Source organism: Ochotona curzoniae, unplaced genomic scaffold (assembly GCF_017591425.1).
Source record: "Ochotona curzoniae isolate NIBS_2020 unplaced genomic scaffold, NIBS_Ocur_1.0 contig_2688, whole genome shotgun sequence".
NCBI classification, from domain to species: Eukaryota; Metazoa; Chordata; class Mammalia; order Lagomorpha; family Ochotonidae; genus Ochotona; species Ochotona curzoniae.
In genome coordinates, this window is record NW_024465553.1 from 7,973,827 (window position 1) to 7,994,336 (window position 20,510).

At 46.9% G+C, this 20,510-nt stretch overlaps 1 protein-coding gene across 1 annotated transcript in view; it reads right to left on the reverse strand.

The window, feature by feature from the left end:
• Window positions 1-20,510, reverse strand: part of TDP1 (tyrosyl-DNA phosphodiesterase 1) — a 63,557-nt gene that overhangs the window by 23,850 nt on the left and 19,197 nt on the right. The window contains exons 8-13 of the mRNA XM_040975173.1: window positions 17,293-17,460; window positions 16,813-16,891; window positions 15,303-15,488; window positions 12,154-12,202; window positions 9,701-9,767; window positions 8,309-8,416 (exon numbers count right to left, since the gene is read on the reverse strand). Coding sequence (XP_040831107.1) covers window positions 8,309-8,416; window positions 9,701-9,767; window positions 12,154-12,202; window positions 15,303-15,488; window positions 16,813-16,891; window positions 17,293-17,460 — 657 coding nt within the window. The remainder of the gene's footprint in view (window positions 1-8,308; window positions 8,417-9,700; window positions 9,768-12,153; window positions 12,203-15,302; window positions 15,489-16,812; window positions 16,892-17,292; window positions 17,461-20,510) is intronic.

The following is a 20,510-nucleotide window of genomic DNA, read 5'->3' on the forward strand; positions in this document are numbered from 1 at the left end:
AACAGTGAGCAGCTATTTCAAGCCAAGGTTGGGGAATTCAATGGTTGAAACAAAGTGAGTCATAAACACTCATGACAGCTGTGGAAGGAAGCTGGAGGATGGCCCCGAAGCTCCGGTGCTCAGGCCTGGCACAATCCCCTGAGCAGTGAACCTCACAGAACCAGCCGCAACCAGCTGACTTCAAATTAACCAAAAGGGAAATGCTCGTGGAAGGGCCTGGATCCTTGCTGAGGAGGCTCTCTTGACGGACTGAAGCAGCACACAAGATGCAAGTGCTATGGACAACCTGGGGCTGCCAGGGACAGACAGGAAGCAAGTGGGCACCTCGGGCCCACTGTCACAGTAAGTCCCACTGTGCCAGCCACCTTAGACAGCGCCCTGAGCAAAGGAGCCAGCTCACTGTGCCCAGACTTTTGGTCTAGAGAAACCACAGGATGGTAAAGCTGTGGCCCCTCAAGCTCCTTAGCAGCAATGTGTGACACAGAAAGCCATGCAACAAAGTCCAGAATCAAAGGACATCGGTTAAGAAACAACATTTATCTGTGAAATGTGCCACATCAACTTACTCTGAAGGGGATCTTGCAAAGATATGAGCAATGGCAATATTTTTGGTCAAGATTTCAAAAGAACAGTAATTTCTTGGATATGCAGATATAGGTTATTAAACCAAAAAGTACCTTGTGAAGTTAAAGTCAGAACTTATAGGTTGATAGCTTTTGATATATTTCCCTTTCCTGGCTAAAATCCAAGTCATGGTTGAACATCCCCTGGAACAACCTAAGAAACATTTAGAAACACATTGGACATCTTCCCCAACCCCTACTTTTTTTTTAAATGTTCACTGAGCTAGCAGTCAACACATGAAGGCCAGGTTACCAAATATCCTAGAACACATGAGATGATCTTGCACAACAATTACTTTGACCAAAATGCAAATGTTGAGAAACACTGAGGATAAACTAAAAAAGTCAGCTCTATCAGAACTATGCCTTGGTCTAGACCATCTCATGGAACAGGCATCTAAAAACACCACCAGCACTGGGCACTTGGCATAGTGGTTGACTGGGCCACATCTCATATCAGAGTTGCAGCTCCACTTTGCTTTCAGCATCCTAGAAGGCAGCAGGTGATGGCTCAAGTACTTGGGTCTCTGCTACCTACGTGGGAGACATGGATGGAATCCTAAGCTCCTGACAACATCAGGCTACTGCCAGCATTTGAGGAATGGAGCAGCTAGTGGAACCATTATGCTTCTCTCTTTCAAATGAATGAAAATAAATGCATAAAAATATTTTATTATTCCAATTCATTTAGAATGTAAAATTCATAGATATAGGCAGACTGGTTTCCATGAAACCACAACAAATAAAGCCTCAGAAAGCCCAGCAGACCTCACAGGCCTCAAGGCAAGGGCAAGTGAGCCGCTAAAGCAGCTGAAGGCAGCCCAGCCACCTGCTCCCTGTGGTGGTACTTTGCTGCTCAGTAAGCACGCTGTACACTCGTGCCCCTGCTACCCCAGCACTCTATCCCTCTGCTCTGTGTGCACAGGGATCCCTCCTTTGCCTCTTCCGGGTCTCTGCTGAAGTCACTGCATCAGCGATGCCCTCCTTGGGACTCCCGGAGAATGAGTGGCCTCCAGCCTGCCCTGGGTGCTCGAAGCCCTGCTGCATGGTGTCTGCGGGTGTGGACACTGGAGCCCGGGTCTGCCTGCCTTCTCCAGCAACCTGTGTCCCCACTCTGCTTCAGTTTCTCCACCTGGAAAAGGCACTGAGGACTGACACAAACACTGTGATACCAAAAACACCAAAAACGTGCTTAGACTGTGTGCTGAATCGACACTGAGCTCTCAATATTTACAAACAACAGCCAGAACCAACTTCAAAAATGAAACTTTCATTGAACTATTTCACAGTAAAATTTGACCTAATTCACTGGGTGGCAAGAGGTGGGACTAAGAGTCCTCAAGGCTACTTGTCGTCTTTGCTTCTAAAATATCTGTTTTATCACAAAGAGCTGGGGACGCTGACCAAGTACACACATTGTCTTATCTTTCTAAATTCTAAATACTGAAACATGTCCCAAGGACACATACACAAAGGAACTGTACCAAAATCATCACTTTACTTCGCTTTTCCTCTATAGCTTTTTTTTTTTTCCCCTGCCATTTGACGTTATCTCAATAGACTTGTTCCTTTGGGTGTGCAACAGAACAGTCAAGGGTTGTTATTTCATGATCATGTATTCCCAGCATGTAGAAAAGTGCTGGCTGATAGACAGCAGGTATTCAACACACACAAGCTGAGTTCATGGTTAAACACGATGCCTACAACAGAAAGCATACAGCTTTGTATATCGACGCTGGATTGTCATGTCACGTGACCAGTACTGCTTCAACCTGAGAGGGCTGACTTGTACCCAACTTCTCCACTGAGCAAACATGAAAAGCCCATCTAGTACAAATCCCATATCCCCTGTAGGTTCCTTGGTGCCCAGGAATCCATAGGCAATATCCTTCCCTTGAAGAGTCACAAAGGTTTATGATGCCTGCAATCAGTGCAAAGAACACCCAATATATTTCATGGACACCAGACTTCAGACAAGCAGATCCACTTAAAGTCTCTGTCACAAGTCAATCTGCTCCCACATTAGCCATCCTCTGGCCTAAACTAGGTCCATTTCATGACCTCTACACTGTGCTGATGTCTGTGATCGATCCATGGCTCCCTAGTAGTCATGCCCCAACTTGAGAATCATCCCTGAGGGTCCTTCTCATTCAGTTACCACAAAGTGCTCTCACTGCCACCCTGTCGACCTTCCCTGATCTCCTCATGAGCAATCTGCATGGAGTATCTCTGACACGCCAGGAACCCAGCCAGGCCCTAGGAGCTGCTGAATAAGACACATGCAGGCTTGACCTCATGGTTTCATACCAGTGAGCATGCTGAACAGGAAAGCCAGGGTGCCACAGAAGCCATGGGGGGCACAGGAGGCAAGAAAGGCTCTCAGAGGAAGGGATGTTGAAAAGGAGAACTAGAAAGGCCGGAAGTGAAGGTGTTACTGGGAGGAGTGTCCACGTATGCTGGAGAAACACCACTCCTGCAATTAGTGTATAGTGAACTGTCTGATAAATCTCTCAGCCCAGCACAGAGTCCACGGGAGCAGGAACCTCATTTTGGTTCTCATTCTAGCCCTGTGGCACCATGGTGGGTGATACTTCTTGGCAGTGTAACTGCTGGAGCTTTCTGAAGCCTGCAGCCTCACTGCTCACCTTCAGGAGAGGACACCACTGCCCCCCGAGGTCATCTGGTGGTGACTGAGGAGACAATGCAGACAAGCACTGCAGCCACATGGTAGCTGCCTGCGGAGAAGGGGGATTCTCTCTTCAGAACAGAAAGGACAATTTTCGCCTATGTGCTGGCAAGGGCCTGACATTATGACAGAGCTCCCCTGGGTGACCAAGAATCTGCGAACCAAAGGACCAGTCCAAAGGACTGATAGCAGATCCTGAAGTAATGAGCTCCTGTAGGTGCACACTCTGAATTTCCAGGTTGGCTTCCACTGGAGAGAATTACTACCCTACACTTTATAGAGAGGTTGTCTCATGTGCTTTCAACAGAATGTCTAATTTATTGTTGAGTACCATCACTCAGAAATCATTGGTAATATTCAGAATTATTAAGCAGGCACAAGAGGTGTCATTCACTGAGCATCGTCCAGTGCTCTGTACCACTTCTCTAAAACCTCTCCACAAAACTTACAGTGTGACCGTCACATGCTACTTTCATACATATGGAAATTGGGACTTGGGTCCACGCTCTTCCTGCCATTCAAACACCTTCCCTTGAGAGGGTCTTCTGGAGTCCACTCTGTTGCTGCAGCCTGAGTCTCCCAGCTCCTCTCTATGAGCATGGTCATCTGTCCATGCTGCCCTAATTGGGCCGCATGTGTACACTCTTACTCCTCTCAGGGATCCTTCTCCATCCTGCAGCCTGAACTGTCTTCAAAGGCACCATTTAGTCACCTTACACCACGTCCTGAACCTCACAGGGTACTCCCAGAGCCCCTGAGTAGACTGGGATCTGTGTCCTATTTAATTCTGGATTCAAAGCTCTGCAAAAAATTTGTGAAAAATGGGATTAGATGATCTATGTAGAGGCTGGTTATTGTGGCATAGTGAGCAAAGCAACCGCCTGAGAGGCCAGCATCTCACAGGGGCACCAGCTTGTGTTCTGGCTGCTCTACTTCTGATCCAGCTGCCTGTTAATGTCTGGAAAAGAAGGCTTAAGTAACTGCATCTGTGCACCCACACGGGAGTCGTGCAGAAGTCCCTAGCTTTGCTCTGGCTCATCACTGGCATTAGTGGCCACCTGAGGAGAGAACCAGCAGATAGAAGCTCTCTCTCCTCCAACTCTGACATTCAAATAATAATCTCTTTTTAAAAGACACATTTATTTTAGTGAATTCTGAAATCCATGTATAGCTTTTTTTCGAAAGGTTTACATTTAATGGAAAGGCAGATTTAGAGACAGGAAGAGACAGAAGCATCTTCCATCTGCTGGTTCACTCCCCAAGAGATTGCAATGGCCAGAACTGAGCCAATCTCATGAGATTGGGCATGTTCAGGTTGGTATAACCATAGACAACTGAGCCAATCTGAAGTCAGGAGCTTCTTCAGGTCTTCCATTGTGGGGTCACAAGGCTTTGGATCGTCATCCACTGGAACAACTGGGACATGAACTGGTGCCCATATGCAATCCCAGCACTTGCAAGGGGAGGATTTAGCAAATTCAGCCACAGGGCCAGGCCCATAGGTTTTTATGATATGCCCTTTCCCGGAACTTTATGAAGGTCTGTTATAAAATTTGCATCCTGGCCTCATGGGACTTGCTTGAATGAGGAGATGCTAGCAGTATTTTGCCATGCTGTGCCCTGTCTGCCCAGTACAGACAAATATTGGTACTAATGGGCGAAGAATCTGGCAGTGGAAGCTTTGCGACTGGACTGTGGGAACATGTGCTGCTTAGTTTTAGAAAAGCTGCCCTGAAGGCATCTGAGCCTTCTTTATCTATACAGAGTCACTCAAGTTGCCCCTGAAAAATCCATGTGCTCAGCCAACTTTGTGGCCTCTGTCCACACCAGCTCCCCTGCTCGGGCCTGCTTCCGAACCCCTGGTTAACCCTCAGGCACGTGTCTCAGGCCACCTTGAAACATCACTTTCTTCCTTAGCCTCAGCTGAGCTCTCACTGAGCCTGCCTCTGCCCCAAATGGGCTAGAACTTTCTAATAAAGCTTATGATGGTCACACAGGTATGGAATCACAGGGATGGAATCACACGTGTTGAAGGGCTCATGCCCCCATCCTGCTCCCAGGGATGAGCACAGGCGGCTCCCGAACTGAACAATAAAAACTTCAGAAAATGACTACTCACAGGGCTGCTTTCATCTTAACCCTGTCAGTGGCTTTGAAGCAGCATCAGTGGCACTCATGCGCTTTCTGGGAAGCACATCCACCTTCCTATTGCACTTTGAGGGGAAGCAAACCTCTCAGAAACCTGAAATTCAACTGTTCCCTTAAAGTGAGAACCTCCCCAGGATGTGCTGAGGAGCCTACCCACTCTCCAGGTTATGGGCCTGCTCCAGGGATTCTGGACTTCTGCACAGCTGGGGGAGCCAGTTCCCCCACACCTATGGCTCTCCCTCTCCTCTGGCACGTGTTCAGTCTTACACAGAGTGACTTTTTTCTACAGCTACACACACCCCATTTGCTGCTTCTCCAGAGAACCCAGAATCTTCCCTGTGTCTCAGACATGACATTTCCATTTGTGTCTTAGAAGCCAGGCCTTTTGATCAGCCTCTGCTCTTTGTCTCGGTTCCCAGCACTAGGCTTTCCATCTCCAACAAACCCAAAAACTCAGATACCATTCACCTCCGGAGAAGCATCTTTCCAACAGCAGGAGAAACAGAAACCCCACTTCCGGCTACTCCCTCTGTGGGGACAAAACTCGCACTTCGTGGACATGCATGTTTTACTTCACCTCCATGCTTTTCAGCTTTCCCAGCAGGAAAAAATAAGGAGGTCACACAAAGGCACTTGCTTATCAAACAACTGCTATTTCTTTTCCTGCCTTTTGAGGAAAATCAGAAAGCAAAGGGAACAGTTAAGAGAATTATAACCAAAGCTGGCAGTGCACTCTTCAAATTCAATGCAATTTTTATGTAAAGTGCAGGATATTAGTAAGAGACTTGACCAGCATTTAAAAAAAAATGGGTTGAATCTTATGATTCAATTTTGGTACACTGATTGAGGAAAATGATGCACCATTTAAGTTACCGAAAACAACATAACAACTGGGTCTTTAAATGAAGCAGTCCTTGGGCTAGAGGAGACTGTGCTTTGAGAAAATGTTTCCAATCACACCATTTTAGATTTGCAGGCAGGTTATTTTCTCCAGTGCTCTTAATTTGTCACCAGAGTACACAGTTAACAAGGACAATATACAGACCGCCGCAGGGCAGATCAGTATTAAAGGCTCGTTTTTTAAAATGCACAACACAGTGCCCTGCCTTTACTAAACAGTCAGGTGAGCTGACACGGGGATGCAGTCTCTCTCAACACCCAAGCCCTTCAGGTTCTTATTAGCTTCATAGAAACCTGCACAGCATTCAGACCTGTCAACACTTTCACTTGGGAATATTTTAATAACTTAGCTTTATCAAGCTTATTGGGCGAGAGGATTAGCAATGTCCTCCCGTTCCCCACTCCATGCAGTTCTGGGCACCCCTTTTGCAAACAGCGGCCCCTTGGGCCGTACACACGTGGGCTCCCTGGCCCTACGTTGCCGATTCAGCTGAGGACTTCCCCACCAGGGACTGTCGTTCGTGTCTTCCCACTCAGGAGATCTACCTCTTCAGAAACAGTGTTCCTCTGTGTAAAGGTGCACGGCAGAGAAAAGCAGGCTGCACAGTCGCAGAGGCGAAGCTGAACAGGGCGAGCCCAGCTGCCATGTACCAGGGCACGAGACACTCCAGCCATGGAGCTGCAGCATCTCACCCATCTCCAGCCCCTTGCCCTCACTGAGCAGGAGCAGCCAGCTCCTAAGGGCAGCCCGTATGTCCCCCTTTTTAATAGAATGTTTACCATACATCTACCACCTGCAGCTCCACGGCTAGTCAGTGACAGGACAGTGGCATTGGGACTCTTGTGGCCAGGACCCCAAAGGGTGTTTTTCAATGAATTGTGCTGCCAGGAAGCCACTCCTGCATCTGACCCACACCCCACCCTCGTTCTCAGCCATGGTGAAACGTTTAGCTGCTGCTCACCACAAACCAGGAAAGCACTCGGTTTTCAGTTCTAAGTGCTCTTCTGTTTAAGAATTTGTTCATGGGAACTGCCTCGTTCCTACAGAAATACTTCTACTCTGAAATACTGTAATTAGTCACTGTTGACACCAATTACATTACTGAATCATAAAGAGTAAGTTCAGACTCGCGTCAGGAACCACAGTTCTATTTTCATAAGGCACAGCAGTTCATTTTCCTTTTATAAAAGCAGATGTAAAAAATATCAATGGGTAAGGATTTTATCAGGGCAGTGGAAACATTCTAAAATTACATGATGGTGGTGGTACACACATTTTAAATTGTAAATTTCAAGTGGGTCAATTCTAATGTATGTGAATTATATTTTAATAGATATTTTAAAAAAATAAGAGATATGATTGGGTCCAGTGTGATGGCTCCATGGCTAAATCCTCTCTTGCAAACGTTGCTCACCTCAGATCGGCCCAGCTCCGCCCACTGCAGCCCTTTGGTGTGTGAACCAGCGGATGGCAGATCTTTCACTCTGCCTTTCCTTTTCTCTGTAAATCTGATCTGACTTTCCAATAAAAACAAAAATAAAATCTTAAAGAGATCTGATTGCCTATTTAACCACCTAAATAGAAAGAACTAAAGGAAAAACTATCAATTTTTAACATTTCATTTCTTCTATATTACCCCAAATGTCTGTTAATCATCTCTCACTGACATATCAAATTAACTGAAGAGCAAACTTCACACAACCCTTACAAACATGTAATCCTTACAAATAAATTCAGGTGATGGTCCCACACTCTACAGAGGGATTAGCCATGGGCCTACTTTAAATACAGTGTGCACATGTGCACTCATGCGTACACACACTCACACACACACTAAATGAATGACAATCAATGCACAAATAATTCTTGGGTAACCCAATCAATATTCAGAGCAGGGATTACAAACACATTTTGAAAATCTCTCCCCTGAGGAGCATGAGGACTGTCTACCTTGTGACAAGGAACCACGCGATTCTGCAGAAGTCTGGAGAGGGCCTCATGTAGGTCTTAATATGCGGCATGGCGTTGCTGCGGCCAGACGTCTCGGCGGACCATTTGCTAGCGACAGGACAGGGGAGGTCATTAGTGAGACAAGTCAGCCCTGATCCCAATTTGGACACTACATGATCGGACAGATGGTGAGTACCCAGCTCTGTGACCTGACAGGTTAGTAAACTCTGTTCAGACAATGGGACAAACGCACATGCATTTTAGAGTGCAAGCGTGAAGAAAACTGACCACTACCCACACATAATCCACAACACCCTTACAGCATACAGCCTTCCTCTTTTTTGTCACACACACATGTGCATGTATGTTATTTCTGTTGGGCTTTACCCCCTAGCTGGACCGTGAGTTCCTAAAAGGCTGGGATTGTGTCCTAATGGTGCACTGCTGAGCAGAGTCTAGGCCAAAATGCAAGCCAGGCAAATAGAAACAGTGGGTCAGGAACCAATTTTGAAATGCAAGGGGAAAAATCTAGCAACGTTTCTACCAAATGCTGACAACTGTTGTATATAAGTTTTGGTTCCAAGTTTCCAACATTGTGGAACTAAGGTTCCATAGGAATGAATGGCCTGTAGCACATGGCAATGATTCTTTCTTAGGACCCTTCACAATGTAAGAGCAGGGCCATGGCCAAATTGAGTGAACTTAGCAACCAGGCACAGAAAGGAACTCAACACAGAGAAATATTATCAAGAAGCATCAGAGGTGCCAGAATGACCCACTGAATTATGGCTGCCTGCTCCAGGAATGCGATCCTGCTTTAATGGCTGGTGAAGCAGAGTGATGAACACCTGTGGAAGCAGCCATGGAGCTGAGCCTGGCCTAGACCATTTAGGATGCCCAGTGCTGTCGCTGCGGGCAGAAGTGGGATATTCCTTTCACTAATCCAGCTCACCAACCACTCCCTAAACGCATGCCAATGTGGGCTACTGTCCTGGGCCACCAGCTGAGTGGCCTCTGCCCCAGGCAAGCTGGAGGCACCGGTCACACGGTGCCACAGACACAAGCATTCTGCTTGATGTTTCAGAAAAAATGAGCTAAAATTCTGCTTCTGTAAATGATAAAGCACCCAGCGTGATCTTTTATTTATCTTTTCTCTGAATGCCAATGTTTAAATAGAAACCTTACCAAGATAAATTTAACTCCCTGGTATTAAAAACCTATTCCAAGAACATTTCAAAACCTTGTTTTAAATTATTTCTATCACTAGCATATGCAGACCAAAGAATATAGCTATATTACATAAAGTTCTTAAAAAAAAACTCTACCAGACGGACATAAATAACATTCGCGTTACTAAAGCAGCAACAGCAGCACGCTGAACCAATTACTTACTGAAAATAGGAATGCAGCCAGTTCTGTTTCTCTGCTGTCTGGATGCTATAGGGAAGAGAGCCCCCAGCTTTAAAAAGAAAAACAAAACAAAACAATAAACAATGAGGAAATGTAATTCGAAACTTTCTCACCTGGAAGAGAATCTGTAATAAACAACATGCTAGAAGAGAAAACAAACAAGACACCACTGCCATTATTTCATCTTACGGAACAGTTTTCTGGAAAAAAAGGTCTATACTTGCATTTGGTGTGTACTTTCAATGGAGTCTCTTTTCTCAGGGGTGATAAACATTTAACAGATGTTTCCTATTCAATAATAATAATAAAGTAAAACTTGATCACGTGGCAGCGGTAATTTAACAGCTGCATACACTGGAAATATCGGAAGAGATCCTGGGGATGTGGGGAGGGGGTTGTGGCTCACAATAACCCCCAGAGGCACAAGGAGGATCCCAGCAGGGGGCCTGTGTCCGCCAGGACCACGACCCTTGTCGGGACAGCTCAGGATGCCGGCTCAGTTGTCTGCTTCACCTGCACACACTCTTGTACCCAACAGGCTCTCACTTAATGGAACAGATTCTTAGAGAATAAAAAGATTGGAAACTAAATAGAAATGTTCAGTGAATAGTTCAGTTTCAGAAAAAGGAATTCTAAAAGCCTTGTTCTTGCAAAGAGAATAAAGACACAAGTGGAAACACAAATTAGAAGCCAATTTCTGTTCATCTTTAAAAGAAAGAAAATCCCCATTGTAGATTCATCAGTGATTTTCCAGACGTGTTCTGGAACGTCTCCACAGTAATCTACACCCAGAGGGGGCTTTCACCAACTCCAGTATATCAAATGAAGCATGTCCTATCTCCTCCCACAAAAGACTATAAACATTCTCAGTTTTAGAACCGGTTATAAAATAGCTTTATTGGAAAATGCCATGAGTTTCCCTTTTAAGAGTACACTTGAATGGATCTAGCCTATTAGAGGTACAGGAAGAAGATAAAAGTGCCAGCGTCTGAGTTAGATTTATTAAAAGGCAGCAGATGAGCTAATATATTCAAACACGACTGAGATTTTTCTGGCAGGGCCACGTGGAGTTTGGTAAGTAGTAAGTGAACTAAATCAGTCTAAGGCCATTTGGCTTTCGGGCGACGTCAGCTCACACTGCTCTCTCCAGGGGTACATAACCATTGGGCTTTTAGTTAATTCATCCTGACCGCACAATCTAGGTGCTGCTGAAGTCCAGACACAAGTTTAGTGCTTAGTACTGCCACGAAGGAAATGGAGGGCAGGGTTGACAATGCCTGTAAAACCCCAGTATCTGCAGATGATGGCCTGGACGCAGGGGATCCATGGACTAGCTGGACCAAAGGAAATACTATGCGTAAGTTCTGGAACTTAAATGGATGGGGGTACTTTGGGATGTTCATGGTAAAATGGAATTAAAAGGTCAATTAGGGGCCTGGCACAGTGGCCTGGTACTTAAGGTCTTCGCCTTGCATGTGCCGGGATCCCACATGGCGCTGATTTGTGTCTCCGTGACAACACGTCCCATCCGGCTCCCTGCTTCTGGTCTAGGAAGGCAGTTGAGGACGGCCCAAAGCCTTGAGGCCCTGTACCCATGTGGGAGACCCATAGCAGGCTCGTGGCTCTGAATTGGCTCAGGTATGGCCATTGCAGCCACTTGGGAAGTGAATCATCAGACGGATCTTCCTCTCTGTAGATCTGGTTTTCCAATAAAAATAAAAATAAGTTTTTTTTTTTTTTAAAGAAAAGGTCAATATAGGGGCTGGCATTATGGGTTAAGCCCATGCCCGTGAATTGCCAGCATCCCATGAGTGCTGGTTCAAGTCCTGGCTGCCTCATTTTCGATCCAGCTCTCTGTTAGTGCACCTGGGAAAGCAGTGGAAGATGGAATAGGTAGGCAGACCCAGTGCTACTCAGCTGGAGTCCTAGGCTGCTGTGGCCATTGGGGAGTGAACGCAGGAATAGAAAATCTGTTTCTCTCTTTCTCTCACATTCTTTCAAATAAATAAATAAATCTTTTTTTTAAAGGTAAGTAATTTTCCACTTCATATATTGGGTATCAGGAATTTAAATGTGAAAGAACCTCATGGTATCTCAGACTCAGGCAGGGAGGATGTCGGCAGAGATGAGACGAAGGTAAGTTAGAGATGCTCTGAAGAGGTGTGGAACAGCAGGGAGAATCAATGGTATCTGGATGTCTGGTCTGGACAACCAGGCTGCTGCTTACCTGATTAGTGACAGTAAGAGAACTGTGCACAGGGTGAGGTGCTGTGAGGATTATATAACAGCCTCAGACTGCCTGTCCGAAACACAGCACAGCTCACAGCATCAGAGGACCTTCTGCAAATTTCTAATCAATACCAGTAAAAAATCTGCCAGGGCATTTATGGCACACACACACAGAGCACCAATGAGACAGTCTCCCTGACAATTACCAGGGTATCCTTCTAAGCTGGTCCGCACGTTTTCCACAGATGGATAAATCTAAAAAAAAAAAGAGGGGGGGGGAGTAAAGTTGGAATGTATCAAACTGAAGGAACGACAACAGCTTTTAAGAAACTCTTGGTCAAGGATGCTTGTGTTGGGTTGGCCATGTGGCCAACGGCCAGCACGCAGTGCATGTGCAGTGGCTATACCTGTGTCCCATAGTAGGGCTGGTGCTCCCTGCCTGGCCCTGGTTCCCGGTTCACTTCATGCTAAGAGCACCCTCAGAGGGAGCAGGGGAGACTCGATGTGGGGGACCTGGGATGTACTCCTGGTTCTTAACTCAGGCTCCAAGCCACTGTAGACTGAGCCTTTGCCTGGTTCTTGAGTAAATAATAACAATTTTAAAACATTTGATACCTGGTTTAGAAACTTGGAAAATAAGCCTTGGGTTCAGCACTGTTGTATAGTAGACTAAGCTTCCACCTGCCATGCTGGAATCCCAAAGGGATGCCAATTCATGTCCTGGCTGCCTCACTTCTGATCCAGCTCCCAGCATATGGCCTGGGAAGGCACTGAAGATGGTTCTAGTTCTTGGGCTGCTGAACCTGCATGGAGGACCTGGAATAAGCTCCTGTCTTCTGGCTATGGACTGGCTCACACTCTGGCCATGGAGAGGGAACCAGTGATGGAAGACATGTCTCTCTGTCCTTCGTCCTGTCTGTAAAATTGGCCTTTCAAATAAAAATAAACAAATCTTAAAAAAAAGTGACAGGTTGAACTAAATTTGGAATAAACAAATAAATGAATCTAAAAAAAAAAATAATAACCCAGCCTTAAATTTCTAAACATTCCCATCTTACTGAAGAAAGTTAACTTCTAATAATTAAACTACAGGAAGGTGCCAGTGCAGGCACCTGCCCAGGTTGTATTATACCTAGGCAAGTGTTACACCACTGGCAGGAAAGCAGCCAATAGTTGGTGGACAATATGGGCCTGGTTAATGCCAAATTTGTATTAACTATATCAGTGTGCCAGAAGAGTTGCCTACTCTTTTTTTTCTTAAAGGTATTTGAAGGGAAGATGCCAGCACACCAGCAAAATGGTCTAGGTACCCATACCCGAGGTGCGTGGGGCCAGGGTTGTGGGCAGGACCCCAGAGTGGCACAATACACCACCGGATCTGCATGCTTGCGGGCACTGGGGGCTGAAGATTGCTCAGGGAAGGGGTCTGGGATATGTGGAAGGAAGGACCGCTGAGGCAGAATGTGACGGAGTGACTCCTGGGGGACTTCCACCAACTAGGCCATACACTTTGTAAATGACGGGGCTGAGAGTTTGCAGGAGGGAAACCAGAGTGACTTTCAGGACCAGACCAACACACCCACCCAGGTGGCAGTCCTGAGCTGGGCTTGTTGGTATCAACTACATTCCCTCAGGGCACATGGAAGATAAGGCTAGGGGTTCTGCCTGGCAGGGCTCAACCACAGTATCTGCCAGTGTGTCTCAGGACGAGGGTAGACCATATCAGGCTGGGCCATGACACTAGCCAGTATGTGAGAGAGCCAAGACTGGGAACAGATTCTGTAAGGTATTTGTGGGCTCACTCCTGTGGGACTATCATACTAGTTGGTTTGCTTGAGGGCTGGGAGTGATGATGGGTTGAGCTAGGCATGACCATGGAACACTAACACTCATGGGTACTGGGGTTGGAAACAGGCTGGGTAGGTCCAGGCTGTAGCACTTGCAGGTGCACCCAAAAATTGGGTATGGGATGGACTGGGCTGCAACATCCACCAGTACACCAAAAGGCTGACACTGGGGGGCAGACTGTGCCAGGTAAGGGCCTAGCATCTGCAGGCATGCATGAGATCTGAGTCTGGTAGTTCCCTGGTGGGGGAACTTGGGGAACTCCCCTGGTGTGCTATAGCTCCCACTGGTGAGCATGTGAGTTAGCTGGGTATTAGTCAGGCTGGGCAGGACTTCTTTACTTGTTGGCAGGTGTGTAGGTTGGCTCTGTGGGGGCACACCGGGCAGGGCTAGGCCAAAATGTAGCAACTGGCATGCACAGGAACCAGGATGGAAGTGTAGGCCATGCTGGGCTAGGCTAGGCTATCACACTTGCCAGTTTGTATGAGCCAAGGATGGGGCAGGCTGGGCAGGGAGGGCTAGCCTGCAGCAATCACTAGTGAAAGTTGGGACTGGGGGTGGGCCAGGCCAGGTCAGGCTGCAGCATCCATGGTAAAGGCCAAATGGGAGATGGGTCATGCTGGTGAAGAAAACCATCCGCATGCCCAAGATCTGTGGCTGAGAGCAAGCTTGGCTAGGCAGCTAAGCAGATGCCCTGGCTGGGCTGTGAATCACACTAGTGAGTGCCAGAGCCAGAATGGGGGAAGCGAACTGGGCTGGTCATGGTTGAAGCATCCTTGGCATGAATGTGGACTAGCTCTGCAGTGTGCTGGGTTAGGCTAGGCTCCAGCACCCACTGGTGCTCACAAGAACCAGATAGGTTGGGATAGGTTGGACTAGGTCTTGGCACCCACTGAACCACATGAGAGCTGGGACTGGGTATGGGCTGCCTGGGCAAGGCCATTGTATCTTCCAGAACAGGAGGTGGGCCAAATCAGTAGTTCCATCCACTTTCCCTCATTCTTTGACCCTCTCCAGCCTAACTGGTGGTCCACATGGGCATGCATTCTTCTTAACTATGTAAATATCATCAAAAATAAAGTTTTTTTTATCAGGAAAAAAATTACCAGAAGCATAAATGTATTGTGCTTTGGTAAAATTTTTTTCTTCTGAAAGGTCAAATTTGCACTGAATTAAATACAAAATTATTAATTGACAGGCATTTTAAATAATTAATAGTGCTTACAAGTCTACTGGCCATGTTATATCAAATTTTTTCCCTTGGTTTGACAACCCAAGGAAAAGAATGAGAAAATCATAGGCTGGTGTGTGGCTCTGGGTTGGGAAGCTGATGGGGACTCCCACACAAACAACTGGTGCTCAGTGTGGCATCACAGGATGGCCAGGGGGATTCTGACGCCCCGCTCTTCCCACCCACACAGCACAGCCAGCTCCTCTCCACCACAAGCTGCCCTGAGGCTCAGAGCCTCTGCAACAGCAGTGAACTAGCTGGAAGAGCAACAGAACTCACCAGGTGCAGAGGAGCGGCACTGGTTCCTGCGGGTTGTCCGGGCGAGCCCAGGCCCAGCAAGCTCTCCTTAAACTCGGAACAGAGCCACTTGGACTCGTCGGCCCCCAGGGAGCCGATGCTGGAAAACTGGCCCACCACAGGCCAGGACTCAGCCTGGGGGATGGATGAGGTGTGTTCTTTCAGGAGCTGTGGCAGAAAAAAGATCAATGTCACAATTACCCAGAGAATGCAACAAAAACACGGCTACCTAAACAGATTCGTGCCCTCGGAACGCCTACTCAACAAGGAAACAGGGAAAGTATCAGTAATCAACCTCACACTCACATGTACATTTTCTTCTTTGGAAGATATCTCTGAAATACAGTGGAGGGAGCAGTTTGCCTTTCCAAAATTCTTTGATTTGCATTAAGAGCAAAAACAGGTGAATTTCCTGAAAGGTTCATTTTAGTAAAACTCTCAGATAAACAACTGACCTGTGATATCAAGTTGGACTTCCCCCGGAAATCATAATTGCTTAATAAAACCCAGTCAATTCCTAGAAGGTTAAAAACCACCACATCCTTTGTCTCCTATTTCTTGAAAGAAGCTTGACACCCCCGGTTAACATTCCAGTTCCAAATGCCTGTAATGAGCTAACAGAAGGGAACCAATTCACTTTTAGATCCAGACACCCCAGGGGAGTTCATCATCTGATGGCTGTTTTATTAAATGTGCATTATTTTCACCAACACAGTCCAGGCATGAACATTTACACACATGTTTACTGCAGAGCCCAAGGTGTTCAACCTCTGCCTGCGGGCACCATGGTGCAGGAGGCAGAACTCAGCAGCCCATTTCCATGGAACACGAGCAGGACTCCGAGGTAAGCCCTGCACAGTAATGTGTGTCTGGGAAAGAGGCGCCGAGCATCCACCCACCTTCCTTAGCAGGCAGCTGGATGCATCATCACCTACTGGGTGGGAAGGCTGCTCTGAAAACTCTAAGATGCTGTTTAGCTTTCACTGAGACTGCAATGGCGCAGAGTCCACGCAGATGCTACTGCCAAGCCTAGCCATCAGTCCACAAATAACCGCCATGCTGACAGACCATCTACCACGTGCTTACTTCCATTGTTTCATTTAATCCTTACACAGTCCTGGAGGGGAGTCCCATTATCACGCTCATTTTAATAACTTTAATGATATCTGAAAGGCAAAGAGACAAGAAAGCAACTGCCTCAAATGCCTGCAACAGCCATGGCTGAGCCAGGAGCCTGGGACACAGTCTGGATCTGTCACAGCATGTCATGACCCACTGCCTCTCCGGCATGCATTGGCTGGTGCGTGATTGTGAGAACAAAGTGTGGATTTCAGAACTTCAGGAACCCAAATAATTCTTTCCTGAAAGTATTCTCTCATAACTTTGGATTGTGTGGCATATAAAAGATTCTTAACATACAGGTAATTTATAATTATAAATAAGATAGAAAAATACATTTTAAATAATATTAAAATAATTAAAGTTCTATTACCTTCCTAAGCCTGAAATGTCCCCAGTTATCTTTCTGACTTCCTTGAAAGCGTCCTGGGGTTGAACCAATAAGGTAAACGCTAAAAGAGAATATAAAATGTAAGTTACAGAACATACTGATGCATTTGATCACCTGAAACAAACTACACACACCAACTGTTATGACCATGAACTGTTCTGGGGCACCTCGTGACGCCTCCCTAAGAGCAGTGTCTGACACTCGCTCCACTTTCAGGCAGACTGGCCCTACACAGGGCAAGCGACTGAGCAAAGCTCCCAGCTCAGGAGGGCTTCAGTGGGTGGCTTATGGGAAGCAGCGAGAGCCCCACTGGCTGATGAGATGGCAGATGCCCAGAACCTGTGCTCCACCCCACCCCCAGCGCCACCACACCGCCCCGGGGGCCCCACGTCCCAGCTGTCCCAGGCCTGGAAGCAGAAACTCCGTCCCGAGCAGTCCTGACCAGGGGGCTCTGACACGCACTTGGTTTCAGACAGGTCGTGCTCACGGATGCTGTCTATCCACTCCTGCAGGGGAGGAGCGTTGTAAGCCTTCAAGTAGCTGATGAGGTCCGCTTTGAAATGTGTCGGTGATTCTCCCAGGCCGTGGGTTCCAGGGACAAGCCGTGGGTACAAGGGGCTCAACCACATCCTGGAATGCAAACGACACCACCACCATAGCTTTAACAACTGGTCACAAGGATGGTTCTGTATTGACTATACATCCACCATAAGAAACAGGTGAATTTTCCCTGTGTATCTTCACATGGGAAGTCAAGCAAGTCTTAGGAAAAACAAAGCAATCTGGGACAGATGTAGGTTAAGCTGCTGCTTGGAAACCGGCACCCCATTTTCCAGTGTCTGGAGTCAAGTCCCATCTCTATCGTTTTTCTTTCTTTTTGTTGGAAAGGCGGATATACAGAGAGGATGATCTTTCCAATGATTCACTCCCCAAGTGGCCACAGTGTCTGAAACTGACCAGTCCAAAGCCAGGAGCCAGGAGCTTCTTCTGGCTCGCCCTTGAGGGTGCAGGATCCCAAAGCTTTGGGCCATTCGTGACTACTTTTCCAGGCCACAGGCAGGAAGCTGGATGGGAAGCAGGGCTGCCAGGATTAGAACTGGTGTCCATATGGGATCCTGGCACATTCAAGGTGAGGACTTTAACTGCTAGGCTATTGCATGGGTCCTTTTTTTTTTTTTAAGATTTATTTATTTTTATTGGAAAGTCAAATATACAGAGAGGAAGAAAGAGAGAGAGAGGAAGATCTTCACCCACTGAGCCAATCCAAAGTCAGGAGGCAGAAGTGCCCTTGGTTGCCCACATGGGCGCAAAGTCCCAGATCCTTGGGCCATCCTTGACTGCTTTCCCAGGCTGCAAGCAGGAAGCCAGAAAGAAGTGCAGCAGCCAGGACATGAACAGGGGATCCTGGCGCGTTCACAGCAAGGACTTTAGCCACTAGGCCACAGTGCTGGGCACATAGCCTCTACTTTTGACCCAGGTTTCTGCTAACGTGTATGGGAGGCAACAAAAGATGACATAAGGACTTGAGTTCCTGCTGCCCATTTGAGAGACCCCAATGGTCCAGGCTCTGCTTAGGTCTGCCCTGGCATCTGGAAGAGGGAACTGGTCCATGGAAGATCTGTCTCTCCCCTCATTCTTCCAAATAAATATTTAAATCTCTTTTAAATTTTTTTTGATCATACTACTCCTATGTTGGTGGGCTCACTTCCTCGCCTTGAACCTTTTTAAGACCCAGTAGGACCTGGCCTCTGTCTGCTTTTCCAACTCTCACCCCTCGCCTCACTCCTTCCCCAACCTTCCCTTACTCTGCTCACCCCCACACCTCCAGGTGGCTGAGCCGTGACAAAAGCAGATTCTACTCCCGATCCACCCCATGTGTCGGAAGCCCAGAGAGTTTACTCAAGTCTGTCTTATAGCTCTTGAACCAAATGAGAAATTAGAATCAAAAGTTCCCCATACTAAGAAGAATGCACGAGTCTTTTCAATAGACCAACTCCTTTTCTTAAAGCATGCTTCCAATCACCTTGAGTTGGTTTCTTCCCCTAGACTTTCTGCTTTCTGAGTGAATATACACTGCATTTAATGAAACGATATTAAACTAATCTCAGATGTTCAAATGCTTAATTCAGTAGGGCAGTATTACAGACATCTTTCATTTCTGAATTATTTTTCCTCAAAGGAAAACAAGGCATGTAGCCAAAACATTTCCATTATACACACAGATGGAAAACCACTGCATGGAAGATTTCACAAAAGGGTGGCCTCAAGGCTTGGGTGCTTCAGGTTCCTCAACTGTAAATCAGGCCGACAGCCGTGCCTTCCAGGGCTGCTGTAGGTATGCATGCGAGGCATGGCAGAGCGTGCAACTAGCACGTGCACTAAGTACCTGCTGCTACTGCTTTCCTTGCTCCTGTGACTTTCACCGCAGTTCTAACCACCACCCCAAAACAGAAACTGCCCAATTCCCCTTGCACCTGTAGGCTTGAAACAGACCAGCGAGAGGGTGACCGCTAGGCAAGGAAGCATCAGACAAACAGGACTGCTGGCTGTGCAGCCTTAAAATGCTCAATGCTCCCAACAGTGGCACTGTCTGCTCTCTCTTCCCAACTTGGAGACCCTTAGCACAAGAGATCACGTGATATGGGTAGGGCTGAAGGCCTACACCTTCCTCTGGCTAGCTGGGCCATTGGGGCAGGCTCAGTGATTTCTCCAGAGCTTTGCTTCTTTGGTTCTGGGAGTGTAACATGACCAGGGTGAAGCTTGTCATGACTGAGAGTAACAGCTAAGCTCAAATCTGAGCAAATTCCCAACAACCCTTTTAAAGAAGCAAACACCTAATAAAATAGTAGAGAAAACAAAATAACAAAACAACAAAAAAACAGAAGCAAAGGCCTGGGGCTGGCATGGTGGTACAGCATGCTAATCCTCTGCCCTGTGGTACCAACATCCCATATGGTTGCTGGTTTATGTTGTGACTGCTCCACTTCCCATCCAGCTCTCTGCTAATGGCCTGAGAAACCAGCAGAGGCTAGCCTAGGGCCCTGGGAACATATGCCCATATGGGAGACCCGGAAGAAGCTCTTAGCTCCCAGCTTTAGATCAGCTTGTTTCTTGTCATTGCAGCCGTTTGGGGAGTGAACCAGTGGACTGAAGACCTTCTCTGTATTACCACTCTGTGAAAATCTGCCTTACACATAAAAAATAAATATTAAAACAAAACAAAGCAAATACCTGTATAAGAAGGAGTCAAGTGGCATTTCTGGCCCAGTGGTTGACTCCTACATGCCAAGCCAGAACCACTGAATTCAGTGTGGCCCAGCTTCCAAGTGCAGCTTCCTGCCAGAGCAGAGACCCCGGGAGGCAGTGCTGATGGCTCAAGCGACTGGATCCCTGCCAACCTGTGAGTTCCTGTCTCCCCACTTCAGCTCAGCTCAACTGTGGGTATCTGAGGCTTCAATCAGCAGGTAGGAGTTCTGCCTCTTTCTCTCTTTGCTTCTCAAATACATTTCAAAAGAATAAAAAACTAGATCTGGTATATGTGTACTAAAGGCAAAGCATTATTAACTAAAAAAAAAACTTGGAAAAACTTTCTCTTTCAAATCCTAGAGATTAACAGTCATACTAATATATTAAATGTTCTAAAAAGAAACAAACAGTGGTTTAGATTTGTTTCATGGGGA